The sequence below is a fragment of the Arvicola amphibius genome, chromosome 5 (genome assembly GCF_903992535.2).
Source record: "Arvicola amphibius chromosome 5, mArvAmp1.2, whole genome shotgun sequence".
Lineage (NCBI taxonomy): Eukaryota > Metazoa > Chordata > Mammalia > Rodentia > Cricetidae > Arvicola > Arvicola amphibius.
The window spans coordinates 26,605,997-26,623,130 of NC_052051.1; the positions used below are offsets into that span (position 1 = coordinate 26,605,997).

General features: G+C 51.4%; 1 protein-coding gene across 1 annotated transcript; it reads left to right on the forward strand.

Annotated features, from left to right (window-relative positions):
• Window positions 1-6,907: 6,907 nt before the first annotated feature.
• Window positions 6,908-17,134, forward strand: Bpifb6 (BPI fold containing family B member 6). Its single transcript, XM_038332078.1, has 15 exons — window positions 6,908-7,007; window positions 8,021-8,120; window positions 9,004-9,108; window positions 9,570-9,719; window positions 9,881-9,935; window positions 10,379-10,439; window positions 11,114-11,205; window positions 11,855-12,028; window positions 12,435-12,485; window positions 12,835-13,008; window positions 13,502-13,569; window positions 15,071-15,116; window positions 16,000-16,063; window positions 16,413-16,489; window positions 17,102-17,134. The coding sequence occupies exons 1-15, from the start codon at window positions 6,908-6,910 to the stop codon at window positions 17,132-17,134; spliced, it is 1,350 nt and encodes a 449-aa protein (XP_038188006.1).

A 17,134-nucleotide genomic window follows, 5' to 3' on the forward strand; every position in this document is an offset into this window, starting at 1 on the left:
GCCAGGATCATGAAGAGAGCCGGCTATTCAAGAGCTTTCTTTCCCCAAGCCTGGGGACACTGAGGCAGAGCCATGTAGAGTCATCAGCAGCAAGCCAGATTCCTGTCTGGGCTCCTTAATCTTTGTTGGACACCTGGGTCTCTTTCTTGCTTCCTCTCTCCTTCTTGGGCCTCTCCTGGGGAGGAGGCTGCAGGCTGCAAGCTGTGCAGACCTGCTCACTTCAGCATTAAATGTTTTTCTTGAGTTGAAACTCCCAACTGACACTGTGTACCTGAGCAAGCTCTCTGTGTGCAGCCCCTGGGTCGAGCTACCCAAACTGCCCCAGAGGGGAGGAGGATGGGAGCCCATCTTTGCTGACCATGCCTGTCAACTTTCACTCCTTGCCCAGGAGGTTCCTATTCTGAAAGAGGACCTTAGAAGATGGCAAGGACGAGCTAAGGTTATGAGTAGTACACGTTCAGGTACTATGCCCTCTGCCTGGTGGCATTCCCTGCCTTGTAATTAGAAGGTCAGACGAGCCCTGTGAGAGAGGAAGGCAGGCAGGCAGGCTCCGAGTTTCTTCTGAGGGATGCAGCTACTAATATCCAGCGAAGAGAGGGACACACCCAGAGTCCCAGAGCTGGACAGATCCAGGACTGTGACCTTCCAGCATCTGATGAGTTTGCTCAGTTCCTGCGTCCATTTACTTGCCTCCCCTATGCCCTTTTTTGTCCCTGTTTCCAAAATTTCAGGTGACATTTCCATGACCTTTTCAGGTACCCTTTTGCATCTTTAGCTTCTTGTCACAAGCAACTGTTTTTGTTCTAGGAACAAGAACTGCTTCTGGGCTCTGCTCTCAGGCACGTGTCTAACTCTTGTTCAGTGGAGAGCTTCCGAGACCCACAGACCATTGCAGTGTGGGCTGGGCAGAGCAAGGGACGTAGTGAGCTAAAGTCTGCTGATCTTTCTCCCTGATAGGCTAATCTCTAAGTCACGGACTCCTTCCTGGCTGAACACAGGGCTCCTGTTTTGTGTGTTTCTTCAGGGGAAGTAGAAGGTGCCGGGATTTTCAACCTCAGCCAGCAAAGCCTCGGGACAGGGTGGTGCCACTCCACCCACCTGCCTCTTGCAAGGTCACCTGCTGCAGGGAGTGAGCAGACTCTGCTCCACCTTGGTAATGAGAGGAAGTCAGAATAAAAGAGTAAAAAGAGCAGGTTAGGAAATCCTTCCTTGCGATTTCACTCAGGACAGTGTGTCTTTTAGTTTGGGGGGCTGCTCAGTTAATTGATGTATCAAGTTACGTTTACTGTGTAGGCTCCGTCTTATGCTAGGTGGTTGGGGTTTAGAGAGATAAAACTCTGAGATACGACTGTGTTGGTGACTCTTCTTTTCACTGCGAGGCAGGAAGTGACAAAGGCAACTTACAGGAAGAGGGATTGATTCTGCTTCCGCCTTCAGGGGACTTTGCCCATCAAGGCAGAGAAGCAGCTCCTGTTGTGACAGAAACTAGGAGCTGTCACTTCTTTACAAGGTGGCTGAGGGGAACAGAGAGCTAATGGGAGCTGAAGGCAGGTGTAAATTTCAAGGCATTCTCCTAGTGGCTCAGGCACCATGACCCAAAGGTTGCATACCCTCCCAAACAGCACCAGTTGAGGACAAGTGTTCAAACACAAGGGCCTGTGGGTGTTGAGAGTGGGGATATTTAGAAAGTTCACATTCAAGCCACAACATAGTTCAAGCCCATAAGGAAGCTAATGACGTAGAGAAAGATCAGGCACTCAATATGCAGATCCAACCTGCCCACCGCTCTCCTCCCTTCCTCTCACTTATTCATCCTTTCATCTGTCCACCCACCTGTAGTTAGTCTAGACAATGATATTTAGTCTAGGTTGGCACTGAATCTTTGAGCTTCTTCTTGCCTTACCTTCCCAAGTGTTGGCATTACAGGTGCATGCCACCTTGCCCAGCCCAATCAACCCACTATCCATCTATCTTCCCCCTGTCAGTTCATATTTACTTCCATTCATTTGTCCACTAATTCACCTATCACATACCCTTACATTTATTTGTCTGTCTGTCTGTCCGTCCGTCCGTCCGTCCATCCATCCATCCATCCATCCATCCATCCATCCACACACCTGTCCATCATCCATCCACCTAAATACCCCTTCTACCCTTCCCTATCCATCATCTTTTTTTCTTATCAATTTATCAATCCATTTATTCCATTTTTCCTTCCTCCTCACCAGGCTTTGTATTCATGGTGCACCTAGTTCTATAACATGTTCCTTTGAGAGGAAGAGGATAAAACTAGTCAAACTCTCCCATCCAGAAAGATGCTCATAGCTTCCCCAAAAGGAACTGGCCTGATCTCCAAGAGGCACCATCAAAGTATTCTGTCAGGTGCCCACTGGGCAGTGGCTTCTGAGAGGTGTGGTGAGTGTGGTGGTGAGGAGCCAGGTGGAATAGAGAACCACATAGCACAGCAATAGGCACTTCCAGCAGTGAGCCTCACCACAGTGTGGAGACTGAGGAGATCCACAGCTCAGCACAGATGGGTGCCTCAGAGCGGAGTGGTGGCAAATCACTGCGTGATACCATGGAGCAGAGGGCAGCTCAGGTCTGGCTCCTTGACAGACATGCCATTGTCCCCCTGCATGGTTCCTTTCAGCTTTCAACCTGGAGCCTGCACAGCTCCTCTGAGGCCTTTGCTGTCTCTGTGCCCTCTGTGGCTATGCGCCACAGCCTGGGCCATCTGGTCACCAGCTCTAATATGGCCTCAGCTAGCCACAGAGGATGGTTCCTGAAGTGCATTGTCCCTTAGTCCTCAGGCTTCTTTCCAGGTCTCTCTGATATCCTTCAACTGCAGTCTGTGGTTATTGGAGGAGTTGAGCTAGACAGCGGGGGCTTCTTTCACATTGATCCTCCACTCTGACCCGTCTCAGAGCTCAGCATACAGCAGGTGCATCATAAGTTTTTAAGGGGTGAATTGCTTGCATGTGTCTGTGCTGGAGTCACGTATGGGAGTCATCTGGGGTGGATGGAGGCTGCTGCGCTTGAATAGCCCTTGCTGGGTCCTTGAGGGCCTGAGGGGAAGGAAAGAGGGTCGGGAGCCTCAGGCGTCTGAGAGGAGGGAAGGGGGAAGCGACAGAAAGCTCTCTGGAGGAGGAAGTCTCTCTGACTGAGAAGGGTGGCAGGACTTGGAGCAGTGATGGACAAGTTGTAAGGGTCCTGGCAGAGAACACAGTGAAGGGTGTCGGACAGGTGGGCGGGAGCCCACTGGGTATGCTTTGGCTGGGTTCTGGAGCTCTTGGATGAACCCTAACCAGGACACTCACTTGCTGTGTGATTTTTTAGGCAAATGGCTTGGCCTGTCTGAGGCCTAGTTTCTCCATGTGCGAAAAGGGGGAGATTGCCAAAATGTTTATCTCCCTGGGCAGATTGATCAGCAGACAATCACTTATGACTGTCTGAATCATATAGTTCTGCACTTAGATTGAGGGAAATCATAACTTAAGGAGATGGGAGAGCTGCCAGGGCAACATGACTTGGGAGGACAGCGGCTGGGATTGGCCTTCAGATCCCTCAACCCCGAGAGAGGCTTCTTATGTCTTCTCACACCGACGTCCTTCCTTTGCCCTCCTCTACCTTCCCAAATGCCCAGTCTGGCCAAGGGACAGTGGGTGTTTCCTAACTGGCCCTTGTGTATGGTGGAGTGCAGAGTGCAGTGGTGGGGACAGAGACATGCTTGCTGCACCTTGCAGATCAAGGTGGAGCCTGAGCAGGCTGCCAGGAACTGGCTTTTACCTTGTATCAACCCTGTCATGACTCAGCAGGTCTCATCTACTCAAGGCTCCATGTGCCCATGGAAAACAGTGGTTCCTGCCAGCTTCCAGACTGTGTGCTCCAGGAACGGGGAACGGGAAAACCCCAGGGCATGTTAACTCTTTGGATTGTTCACTCTTGAAGTGTCCCAGGCTAGGCTGTCCCAGGAACTCCTTGGGACCAAAGTTGGAGCTGGGCACCTGGAGGCCTGTGACTGGAGTCATCTCTGCCCTTATAGGCACAGGGCTCCCTTATCATGTCCCCATATCACTTCTAGGAGGGTTCCTCTTAGGATATTTAACTTGATCATTATCTCCTCAAGTCCTCCCCTCCCCCAAGAAGGGAATCTCAGGGACAGTTCCCCCAAGTCTATCCAGTATCTCCTGGTCTTTACACCTGCCCACCAGAGACATGGTTTTCTGGATACCAGTAAAAATGTCCCTTCTACAGGGTTCTCCCAGTACCCACAGTATCCTGTCGTTCCATCTATCCTATCCCACTGGCTTAGGGGCTCCTATCTGCCTTACCTCCCCCAGAAATGATGTGAACTTGTGCTGGTGACTTGCACAGTGCCGATTTCGGGACAGGAACCCCAGCTGTCTTGTTCACTGTGGTCATCCCAATGCCCTTCTTAGGCCCGGAACACAGTAGGTGCCCCATAAGTGTTGGCTAAAGTACCTAGTGTGTGTTCAGCCTTGGGGAAGGCGTGAGTTAGAGAGAGGGAACACCAGGGGCACTGATGTCCTCTGGACAGTCACATCTGTCTCTGATACTGGTCTTAGAATAGCCCTTGGGTTCCCCAGCCGCCCTCATCTTCTGTGCTATTTATGTTGGAACAAAATAACTGTTCATGTAAGCTCTGGGTCTCCTGTTCTCTGTGACTCTAGATAATTATCTGTCCCTTATTAAGCCCTTAATTATCCAAGCAGCTAATCAGGCTCCAGAATATAAGGGTTTCCTCATCATAGAATTGGAGGCAGGGGGCAGTCAGCTGTAGAACTTTCCCAAGCTTGGCAAGGTAAGGACAGTCTCCCACCTGTGGCTTTTCCCTGAGTGCCTCATTCAGAACTAACATTTTATAAACGAGAAAGCCGAGGCTGCAGAAGGAGAAAGAACTTATGTGCAGTTGTTCAGTGAAGAGGGGGTATCTCTGTCCTTGTCCCCTGTCTGATGCTCTCATTCACAGGTAACCCCTGAACACTGCTGTCTTCAAACACATAGGGCTTAGGGCAACCAAGTGGACAGCAGAATCATCAGGTCTCTGTGGCTCCATCCTGGGTTCCTGGGAGAGGAAGGAGGGAAGTCTAGTCTGAACTATGGGAGCCGAGAGCTCACCTGGGCCTCAAGGGCTGGGGTGGGGAGCAGGGGCAGCATGGTGGTTAGTTCCTACTGGTTTTGAGGTCTTTGAGGCTGCGAGTGGGAGAGGAAGCTTGCTGATGGTGGAGGTGAGGGCTGAAAGGAGCCCTTGAGGGCAGCCAGATGGTAGGTAGATGGAGGGCAGGGCCTGTATGTAGAAGGGAGGCAGAGCTCAGGCAAAAGTGCCACCAGAATCTGGGTATCTCATGTCTCCTGGGAACACAGCATGGCCTTTTAGTTTAAATGGTAAAAACTGCCTGAGCCAGAAGTGAAATAGGACATCCGCTCTGGGCTGGGGCTGGGAAGTCTTCTGGCAGGGCTGTCTGCCCATCTGTGGGATGGGGGACATTGGAAGGGACTTTTTGGACTCCTTTGTCCTTGCACAGAACCTTGCAGCAACTTTCAGAGAGCTTTGCCCTGGAGTGCCAGCCATGAGCGCTTGCTTGGGGCACGCACATGTGATTCACAGGGGCAGGGGAACTCCTGGGCCCATATGGTTTGAGAGCTTGATAGAGTTCACGTTCACTTTGTGACTATAGGGCTGCTCTTTGGAACTGTTTCTTTCCATCCCCTAGGTTCCAGGCTCTTTTCTGACCACTTTGTCATTCTAACCTTTTATATCAGCTTGCCCTCCTGGCTTTCAGATCCGGGAGTGGTAGGTCTGTCTGCTGGGGTCACCTTGTGGCAGTATTAAGCAGGAGCTGGATGAGTGAATGTCTGAATTAATGAATGAATGAAAGAATGAATGAACAGATGAGTGGGTGGATGAATAAATTGGTGGATGAATGGGTGAACAGATGAGGGGGCGAATGAATAAATGGGTGGATGAATGGTGAACAGATGAGTGGGAGGATGGATAAATGAGTGAATGTGTGAGCTCATGGGTGAATAAAGGAATAGATAGAGGAGTGAATGAGTTGATGAATGGTTAGATAAGCAAATAAATCTATGAATAAATGTATGAATGAATGGATGAGTAAGCAAATGAGCATAGGAGTGAAAAGATGAACTGAAGAATGGATGGATGAATTAATGAACAAACAAGTGAACAAATACATGAATGAATGAATGGATACAAGCTCATATCTAAACTAGGAAGGTATGCCCAGGGTGGTTTGACTGGGGGGGTTGGAGAGCCATGGGTTGAGGGTGCTGTAGTGAGTCTGACTGGTGCTCCCTCTCCAGGCAGACACAGGCTAGCTGCGTGGCCCCTCCTTGATTCCTTTCAGTCATAGCTCAAGCCAGAGCTGCACACTTGGCCTCTGCTGGGAGAACTTCAGGAGTTGGTAAGTAGAGGACAGGATTCCTGGAGGGCCAGGGTAGAGCATGGCTTTCTTGGGAAGTGAGGGACCAAGATAGGAGCTCATTACTCAGTTTGCCGTTCTCGGGCTACAAGGCCTCTTATGTCTCTCTGTTTCCCCATTGGCAAGACTATGTTTCAGGGGACTTCCAGGGGCTGAGTTGGAGTGTTGGATTCCAGCGGTAAGTGAGGCTGGGCTGGAGTAAGCGAGGGACCTGGTGGATATGTGCACACTGCAGGTCGAGCTCTTGGATGCAGATGGGTTGCAGCTCTCCTGTGAGTCCAGCGCCATGGGCACTGAGCTGCATTTGAACTCATGCGGATCTGCAACTAACCCTCCCACTGCCCATATGGCAAGCTGGCCATTGCTTTGTGACCACAGGAAAAGGGGATTTCTGGAGAGTACGCTCCCTGATGTGACTCCATGCCCTCTGCACAGGTGCAGGAATGCTGTTGATCCTGTGTCTGATCCTCTGCGGCCTGCTGGCTGGCACTCGAGCTGACCCTGGGGTTCTTCTGAGGTTGGGCATGGACATTATGAACCATGGTGAGTGGGTGGGCCCTGGGCTGGGGGACATGGGGCAGATGGATAGGTAATGATTTCCCAAGTCTTGAACATCTACAATCTACAAAGCCAGTCCAGAAGCATCAAGTTCTTCTTAGCCCTTCCATTCTACAGAAGGGGAAGTGGAGGCCCAGAGAAAATGAGCCAACCTCCCAAACTCCCTCAATTGTATGTAGTCAGAAATCCTGCTCCCTTCCAGTCCCTTCTCCTCTCTAATGGGAGGGGCTGGTGCCCATGTGTGGGCTGTGGAGGTGACAAGTGGGGTCAAATCCCAGCTCTGTCAACCTGCTTTGTGACCCCGGGAAAGTCCTGTTTCCTGTCTGTGTAGAAAAATACAAACAAGGTGACCAGCTCTCCCCAGGCAGGGTTGAGTGATATGTGAGAGCAACCTCCTCAAGGAATCGTGCCTCATTTTTCACTCCGTGCCCAGCTCCGTGAAACAGTCGAGGTCAGGTGCAAGAGGTCAACGGCATCCTATTCAGTATTTGCTCCTTCTCTGGAAATTAGCTGGTGACTTTGCTGGCGGGGTTTCTAACAGGGCTATCATCTGAGGGTTGGACACCCCACTCCTGGGAAATCAGTCTCTCTTGGTGCTGGGCTCAAAGCTGCTGTAACCAGTTCCCAGAGGCGTGCTCTGGTCACTTACATAGGATGTTGGGTCCGGGTCCCCATGACTGTATTCTGTATATGCTTCTTCACCCATTAGCTAGATTTCTAACTGCACTCTTGCTGCCCTTACCCCTGGAATATTCTCAGCCCCTCTCCCTTCTTCTTCCCTTCCTTCCTTTCTCTCCTCACCCAGCCCTGCCTCAATATCCACCCACTTTTCCCCATCTTTACCCTTGCCACACCCTCTGCCTGACCTGTTCGCCTTGACTCCTCACTTCCAGTGGAGAGTCCCATTCTTCCTCCAAAGGACCAGGTGATATCTGCCACCTCCTCCTGGCAACTGTCCCCTTCTGGCTGAGAGTCAGTTGACATCCTTTCCTCTCCAGAGGTCCGGAGTGCCATGGCAGAGAGTCACATCCTGGAGAAGATGGCTGCTGAGGCCAGCAATCCACAGCCAGGGGCAAAGGCCATTAAAGGCCTCAGCAAGTAAGCAGGGGGGTCTATGCGGAATACAAGGAATGGGGTGGGTAGGAACCTGGTGCAGGCAGGCGTTTTCCTGCTTTGGCCTGGGACTTCTCAGTCATGCCCTGAGAACCATTCCTTCCTGAAGTCATTTAGAGGAGAAAGTGAGCTCACTAAATATACATAAAATCAAATGGAAGCAAGTCTTCAAATGCTGGGGCTGGAAAAGTATTGGCAGTCTTCCAGTAACGGGAGGAAAGGGCTCCTTGCAAGCCCCATTGTGGCTGGTTGGGGCTGTCCGGACGGCTGTCCTGGGGAGTGTTCTGAGGCACTATCTGGATTTAGGGTACTATCTGGAATAGCAGAATTGGATAGATTTGCAATGTCTATCAAGAACTCAGGATGGGCAGGTGGAGGTATGTGCGCCACGTCCTTGTAAACCTGATTCTCTTGTTTCTGAGCCAGAGGTGGCAGTATCTCCAGGGGGCATATTTGCCTAGAGTTACTTTAGGTTGTCTCAACTTGCGAAGGAACGGGACAGTGCTATTAGTATACATGAGTTGAGATCAGAGCTATTACTAAGCCCCAAATATCAAAGGCGACATTGCTGGAAAACCTGCATCCAATCCAACCTCCCTAATTTGTTGTTGGAGAACTTGAGGACAAAAGAGGGAAAGAGACTAGCCCAAGATCACATAGAACCAGCTGTGTGCCTCCCTTCACACATGAGGGTTTTCTGTACATAGATTGGTTCCTGTCCAAGCCTTTGGTTTATATTTCAGATGGCCCTAGTAGACGTGGGATAGAACTTTCCCGAGACCTCCCAGTGAGGTGGTGGCAGAAGATGTGGAGGGCATGGGTCTTGTCTTCTCTTTTCTCATCATCGTATGTGTCTGTTCCCTCTAAGTATGAAGGTAAAGGATGTCTTGGAACCTGTCATCACACTGAACTTCGTACCTGGAGTGGGCATCTTCCAGTGTGTGTCCACAGGCATGACCATCACCGGCAAGAGGTTGGTGTGGGAAGGGAGAAGTGGGGAAAGACTGTCCTCTGGTCTCACTCTCCCATGCTCATGCGCGGTGGACCGACTTTATTAAAGTGGCTGCTGGGATCTGAAGTGACTGTAAACTTGGATTCTATTTTGATGGGAGCCAGGTGAAGCAGAGCTACAGACAGAATTATTGGTAGAAGGGGAGAGGACTGAGCAGTGTCAGAGAGGTCAGGGAGGCTCTGGGGAAGTGATTACAGCTGAACCGTGTTTCAGGTGCGTCAGAGTTCATCAAAGTAAGCGGGAGTGGGAAGGCCGGTTGTGGGACTGTGAGAAGGGCCCCATCCTGTGTTTTCATTATGTGGGGTTAGATCCTGCCCTCTCCATCCTCAGATGCTGAGGTTGTGGGCAAAGAAGGTAGGGATAGTAGGCCCAGGAGCAGAGATACCCACAGTGCCTGCCTGCCTGCTTGCCTGGTCTTCCAGCTTCACAGGAGGGAACATGGAGATCAATGTGGTCCAGAACATCACAGCCACCAATCGGCTTCTGCAGGATGAGGAGACGGGCACTCCCATGTTCAGGAGCGAGGGCTGTGAGGTCATCCTGGTCAGCGTGAAAACCAATCTGCCTAACAAGTAAGAGGGTCCTATGTCTGGGAAGCATGGTGGACCGTGCTGCTCCTCCCCAACATTCCTCTTCCTGAGCTGTTGAACTATAACCACGTCCCTCTGTGTCCTCTGTCCAACTTGATGTCATTGGTGCTCTGTTCACACCCTCCCCCATGCCTGTGTCTCAGCAAGGCCATCAGCAAGTTTGTGGACAGCACCCTGCGCAAGGTCCTTCCTGGCCTGGTGAGTGACCCTGAACAAGTCTCCAGCCCTTCTCGGTGCTGTGGACAGGGCAGCCAGGGAATTTGCCCTTAGTCGGGGACCTTGACGGGTGGATAGAGGCTAAGAAGAGTTCAGAGTCTGTGGCTGGCTCAGGGGGGAAGAGCAATGATCACCTAGTGATGTCTGCCATGAGCACAGGTATAGGCAACCATAGTGTGTGTTCCAGCTTGACCACCCTGCTCAGATGGCCAGCCCCAGAACATGAATCCTTAGTAGTCCTGCATGGTGTGCAATCATCTGGATTCTATCCAGGTTCTATTGTTTATAGTCTCATGACTTGGGCCTCAGCGCCTCTCCCCCCACCCAGCTTTTGTCCTGCTGGGGTTCTTAGGATTCCCTGTGGAGTATTATGGAGTCTCCCTGTGTGTATAACCCATTCAGCCTGGTGCTTTCTTTACTTGTAGATGTGTCCCGCCATCGATGCTGTCCTGGTGTATGTGAACAAGAAATGGACCAAGTTGACAGGTGAAGACATCCCTCTTCCACACAGGATGTCACATTAGTTGGATTTCAATGCCCATGCCCTCTGTTTGCATGGCTGTTTCCAGCCTGTCTCTAGGACAAGAGGAGGGCTGAGGTCATGGTGTCCCCATACTGTCTAGATGAGAAGTCTGAAACCCCACAGGGTGCCTGGGTCCCTTCATTTCTCTACCTGCATTCCTTGACAGCTGCTCTGCAGAAAATCCCTAATGGCTCACGACATAATGAGTTGTCTTGATTGGGCGTTCCTAAATCCTTTGTTAAAGAGGTCTGCTGTCCCTATCATTTGGGGTCCCCAGTGTCCCCCAAGGCGGGAGAAAGGAAATCCAATGGCTGAGCCTTGAAGATCCCTCCCTGCCTTCCTGTCCTCAGCAGTAGGGTCTGGGTGAACTCATTTCTCTTCCCTCAGCCTCAGTTTTCTCACGTATGAACAGCCCATGACTCCAAGCTCATATATATTATCATGGTTGCAAGAGCCCTGGCGAATGCACGCTCAGACTCTGGGCCAGCAGGACACAGGTTACCAAGATCTAAGCCACTTCTTGGGTCACACAGAGGGATAGGCTGGCTCAGGAGTGGTGGCTGCTTCTGGCTTTTTTTTTTTTTTTTAATCTGCTCCTGGGGCTGGTGCCCAACTGAATGGAAGCTCTTCTCCACAGAACCCATGCCCGTGGACCAGATGGGCACTGTCAAATATGCCTTGACAGCCCCACCAGTTACCACAGCTAGCCACATCCAGGTGGACTTTAGTGTAAGTAGCGAGGGTCCCCAGGGTGCTGCGCTCAGGCTTGGAGGTGCTGGTGTGGCTGGGAGGTGATGAGTAGGAGGAGCCTTGCTATGAGAACTCCTCTCTCACCCTGCTCAAATGAGGCTGCTAGGGCTGGTGACTCCGGTCTCATTTCTTGCAGGATTGTCATTGTTTCTCAGAGAGTGGCTGTGCCCTGACATTGTACAGATGGGGACACTGAGACAGGGAAGAGACCAGGCTAAAATGGCTTCTGCAGTGTTGTGGCAGAGTTGGGTGCTCTCACACACACACACGTTCAAGTCTCTTGGAAGCGTGCAGATGAGAGGGCCTGAGTGGCTTCCTCCTGCCATGCCCGGGCCTCTCTCCTTGCTTGTGAGAATGATGTGGTGGGGCTCATACCACACTCTGCACACATAAGGACCCAAGCCAGAGTCAGAGCCACTAAAACGACCTAAACACTCTTAGGAGAGACTGCAGGGGACCTAGTGGCTGATGCTCTTGTCTTTTCAAGCTACATCTACCCACTGCGACCTATTCCACTCTAAGAGTGTCTTGTTGACTTGAGGTCTGCCCCGAGTCCCAGTGGTCGGAGGACCAAGACTCCCCTGGTCTCATTCCCACATGGCTGAGTGTCTCTCCTGCTATACCCTAGCCTGTAGTGCAGCTTCAGGAAAGCCAAGTTATCCAGCTCACCACTGATGGGTCAGCCCCGGAGTTCCCCGAGGATGCAGCCAAGGGGTCACAGTTGCTGCTCTCAGCCTCCTTCCTCACAGCTGAGCTGGCCCTTCTGCAGAAGTCCTTGGAAGTGAACCTCAATGACAAGAGGGTGAGCCACCACCTCACTCCCACTGCTTTTGCCCCTGTACCTGGGAATGGTCCAGGGTCAGGACCAGCGTAGGAGAAGTGAGGCTGATTGGGGCTCTGATGGCAGTTGTCCCTGCCTACTGTTCACTCCTCTGCCCATGTGATCTCTCGTCCCTCACACCTGGCCATGCTCCCATTGATCTCCCTGCCTTTTCCATTCAACATTTTCTCAGTATTTGACCTTGGGTCAGGAGCCATGGGAGCTGGGGTGTGTATAAAAGGTTGGGGGCCAGAGGGTCCTCCCCAGGTTGAGCACAGAGTTGTACGTGAGATGAAGGAAGACACTCTGAGGCCCCAGCTTCCTGAAGCTGAGTGGTGGATAGCCGATAATGACTTTACACAGTGCCCACTTTGACTTTGATTTGTAGGTTGGTAAGCTGTCACACACCACAAGGACACTGGCTGGCTTCATCCCGAAGGTGAGTGTCCCAGTTACCTGTGACCACTGCGCTCATTTTGTCCTCTAGGCAAAGGAGACTGGCTTGGGAGGCAGCCGCTCAATGTGCCTGCCCTTTGCCCAATGTGGAGACAGCCCAACCTTTCCACAGAGCACCCTCTGGGCTCAGCCACAGACAGCTCAGCTCTAGTATCCTGTGAGTCCTGTGTTCATCACAGAAACAGTTAAAGTATGTTTTGCCTCTTTCCTTTCCTAAGAGGCACAGCTGGGCCTTTGCATACTGAGCTTCCAGCAGAAACCAGCTACTTCCTGAGACACCCTTGGGCTGAAGTTCAAGGGCTGGCTTTGAGAGTATGCCTTGGACTTTGCAGGTGGCCAAGACCTATCACAAACCAAAGCCCTTGCTGATCAAAGTCAAGATAAACAAAGCCCCCAAGGTCACCATGAAGGCTGGAAAGAGCCTGATGCACCTTCATGGCAGCCTGGAGATGTTTGTAGCACGGCGACACGGCAAGCACCCGAAATCACTCTTCCTCCTGGAGACTGTGAGTGGGGCCCGTCGGTAGCCACTCTCACCTGGGGGATGCTCCCAGGCTGAGGAGTGCTAGGATTTTAGTTAAGAGTCAAGACACAGATGGACTGACCTGATCTTAGGCATTACAGCCTGCTATATGGTGGTTTAGTGTCTCCTCTCTCCCTCCAATGCTCCTCAACCCCCAAGGATAGTAAAGTCTGCTCCAGAACTGTGGAAGCCTAAAGAAACCCCACACCCAGTGCTTGCTGAGAGATGTTTGAAGGGTTGAGCAGGAGCTGTGCAGGGGAGGAGTTGATGTTGAGAAGCATCTGTTACTACCATGTGCAGACATTTTAACCATGGGTCAGGTGCTTAAGAAAGTTCATGCTGATCTAGGATAAGGAGAGATAAGCATCCTGGGAGAGGGGTGTGGAGAGGCTTCTGGGTTTAGTCCCAGGACAGGACAGGAAGCAGAGGTGCCAACGGAGGACCCACTGCCTTCTCTGCTCCCTCCCCTATGCCAGCACCTTGGTCTGGAAACCCACTACTCAGTGCATGAGAACCGGCTGCAGATGGCCACCTCTCTGGACAGGTAGGAGCTCTGGTACCATGGTGACATCCCTGTAGTCGCCCTGGCTCTATTCCCCACCTCACACCCTTCTATCTCACCATCACCATTAGCCACCACAGACTGGTGGGCAAGTGCATCTCTATGCCACTGTCACCATATGCGTCTGGCCATTGTCTACTCTTGCTCTTGTCCATTCTGGTGACACCTCTTGGCTTTCAACTCCAGGTTCTCACCCACTCACCCAGATCCATCCACCATAACCCACACTACCAGGAAGCTCTAGTCATTCAGCCTGCTTTAGAACCCTCAATAGCTCCGCACTGTCTACGCGGTCTTATCTTAAATCTTAGCTCGCCTCTCCAAGGCTTTCTAAAATCTCCTTCCACCCATACTCTTCCACTTTGCTCTTCTGTAGTGAATTTGAATTTGGTCTTTAGCCCCCTTCATTCACAGGCCTTTGTCATTTCTTCCAAATGAACCAGGGCCCATCTCAATTGCTACTTCCTCTGGGCATCTTTAGCTCTGTGCTTTCCTCTAGTGAAGCACTGGCCACACACCTTACTCCCACTATCCTGCTTGGTTCTTACACTCTCAGGGAAAGGATCCTTACACCAGGGTTCACACTCAGCCACTCACTGACTCCTCTGCTCGCCTCAGCAATTCATCTGAGTTGAATTGTGTCAGGACTCTTTCAGTCAGAGTCCAGCTGGAGCTGCTTTGCGGCCTGATGGGGAATCTTTCGGCTCACGTGACACTGGGATCCAGGCACTCAAAGTTCTCAAGACTCTAGCTCCCTCCTTCCGGTCCTCTGCTGAGCTCCTTGTTGTCTAAATTCTCAGGCAGCCTCTCCCCACCAGCAGGTAGTAAAGGGACCCCAACAGAAAGAGGTGACCCCAACAGAAAGAGGTGACCCCAACAGAAAGAGGTGACCCCAACAGAAAGAGGTGTCCTGGTCTAGTAGCTCTCATAGTCACCAAGGCGTGGAGTCTAGTTTGGGTCAAATGGGCAAGGTTAGACCAATGATAGTTACCAAGAGACGAGTGTTCCTGGTGGCCTGGTCCTGGACTGTCGTCTCTGCTGGGGATTGTTTGCCCACACAGTTGGCTGTAGAGATGCTAAGATGGGGCATGCCCAGGCAGAATCCATATGTCTGTCCAGTGTCCTGTCCTGATACTGGTGTGTGTTAGTGTGTCCTCGGAGCTGTGCTAAGGGAGGGGAAAGGAAGGACTTCCCTTGTGTCCTTCAAGGATCTGGGTCTGGCCTGCTGGGTTATAAATGGAGCTGCATACATGATCAAGGACCCAGAATTTGGAAGAGCAGGGTTCATGAGATGCCATTCAGGAGGGCTGGGAGCCATGAGGACAGAATGGGAGGGGACGGGTGGTGGTCACCATCTCATCACAGATGACATGCAAGCAGGTGGCAGAGGGAACACCTGTAGGGGGTTGTGACACTGAAGGGCCCCTCTCTCAGTGACTCGCTCTGATCATGCTTTCTCCATATCCTTCCCTCTCCTTTGTAGTTTACTGAGTTTGTCCCGAGTGTCTTCTTCAATTGGCAACTTCAATGTAAGTGTCCTGTGTGCTTCTGCCTGGCCATCTGAAGGCAACATGAGTTTACAGGGGTTGGGCCCTACAATGGAATCAGAGTAAAGAGAGCAAGGCCACTCACATTCTTTGGGGCTCCTGACACAATCTGACCTTGATGAAGGCCCATAACCCTTCTGAGTCCTTGTTTCCTTTCCCATACAGAATTTGGATAATGCTATGGATTCATTCTAAAAGCATTACCATGGTAGTGGCTTGACTGGCCTTCATTGGCCAGGCTGTTATTTATTTATTTATTTATCTATTTTTGGTTTTTCGAGACAGGGTTTCCCTGTAGTTTCTAGAGCCTGTCCTGGAACTAGCTCTTGTAGACCAGGCTGGCCTTGAACTCAGAGATTCGCCTGCCTCTGCCTCCCGAGTGCTGGGATTAAAGGCATGCGCTACCACCGCCCTGCTCAGGCTGTTATTTCAATTAGTCTCTAGCCACAGGGCCGCCTACTCAGCACCCAATCAAGTAGGCACTAATATGACATCAGCCTCTATCCGTGTGGACGTGTAAGCCTTCCTGGGAACCAGGGAGTAGGCATGACCATAACTCACATTCATGGGCCCAAGGAGCTGGTGGACGCATGGCCAATATGAGCTCTGCATTTTCTGCCACATCAGGAGTGCAGGCCACACACCCCTCCTTCCTCCTGAGTGTCCCCATTCCTGCACCGAGACCCATCGCCCTACACCTCACCCGAACAGGGATTAGGAGCAGGGCAGGGTGCAGCCCCAGGCCTGAGGCTGCCTAGACAAGCTGTATGCTGTCTCTAATGTTCTCTTTTGTGTTTCCCAGGGAGGGCAGGCTGAGGAGGGATGCTGAGCTGCCTTGGGGGGTTTCCCCGTCTTTCTCTTCCAGGAGACGAAGTTAACTGACTTTATCAGTGATTATCTCCAGAAGGCCTACATCCCTGTGGTGAATGGTGAGGCTTCTCAGAGAAACAAAATGCACGCCACCAAAGGGAGCTTTCACCTGTGAAAGCTCTCAAAGTTTTGGGAGTAAATGACCAATGCCTAAACACTGAGGCCAAAGTAGGCTCAATGGCACATTCTTGGAGGCAAAAGCCCACTTCACAATTTGGGCTCTGACCCTTGACCTCCTATCATGAATGTGATTTTGGCCTGTGATAAAAAGGCAAGGCAGATAGGTAGGTGCTCTCTGCCTGTGTGGCCAGCGGACATCAGGAAGCCATCATGACACTAACTCCTACCATGCAGCTCCAGGCAGCGTCTTACTAATTGCCAAGCAGTTTTCCTGTGTTTGTTTCTCAGGTGTTCTCCATGTTGGGCTTCCACTCCCAGACCTTCTGGCTATCAATTACAACCTGGCTGAGTTGGACATAGTAGAGGTGAGGGAGGGGCTGGGGGAGGCCATGCCGATTAACACTTTGGCAAATGGGAGATCAGTAAGAGTTAGCCTCTGGCCAACTGGAGAGGAAGAGTGGGGGAAGGCCGAAGGCCATCACTATAATCTCTCCAGTCCCAGAACAAGGGCCTTGGCCAGGACTGCCCAGAAGGTTTCTCCATTTTATCACTCTCTTGCTCTGCCACCTCAATCTTTCTATGTTCTTCCAAATTTCTGGGTTGAAATGGGGGTGAGAATGTGGACATCCGCCTCAGAGAGCTGTCCTGATTTTCTGAGACAATGAACCTGAAGGCGTATAGTAGCGCTCAATAAATACAAGCTTCTCATTGCATGTTGGGCTTTGAGCCTTGAGTGTTAAATGGACGTTCTCTCATGCTGTCTCTCTACTCTAGGAGGTGACAAGGTATATTCCTATTTGACAGCTAAAAAAGTGAAGGCTCGGAGGGGCAAAGGTACCTTCCAGGTCACAAGGCCTTTGCTTATAAGGTGTTGCTTTTCATCTCCTGGCCATGGCTGGTTCCATCTGTTCCTGAGCCTGGGTGTCTCTTTTCATCACTCCCAACCCCCTGCTCACTCAGCCCTTTTCTCCCATCAGGGTGCCCTGGTGTTGGATTTGAAGATGGAATGA

Excerpts from the sequence above, each read along its gene's own strand:
- Bpifb6 (XM_038332078.1), top strand. The coding sequence starts at position 6,908 with ATGCTGTTGATCCTGTGTCTGATCCTCTGCGGCCTGCTGGCTGGCACT. Across the intron at positions 9,936-10,378 it reads GCAAGGTCCTTCCTGGCCTG|ATGTGTCCCGCCATCGATGC; the intron begins GTGAGTGACCCT and ends CTTTACTTGTAG. Across the intron at positions 10,440-11,113 it reads GAAATGGACCAAGTTGACAG|AACCCATGCCCGTGGACCAG; the intron begins GTGAAGACATCC and ends TCTTCTCCACAG.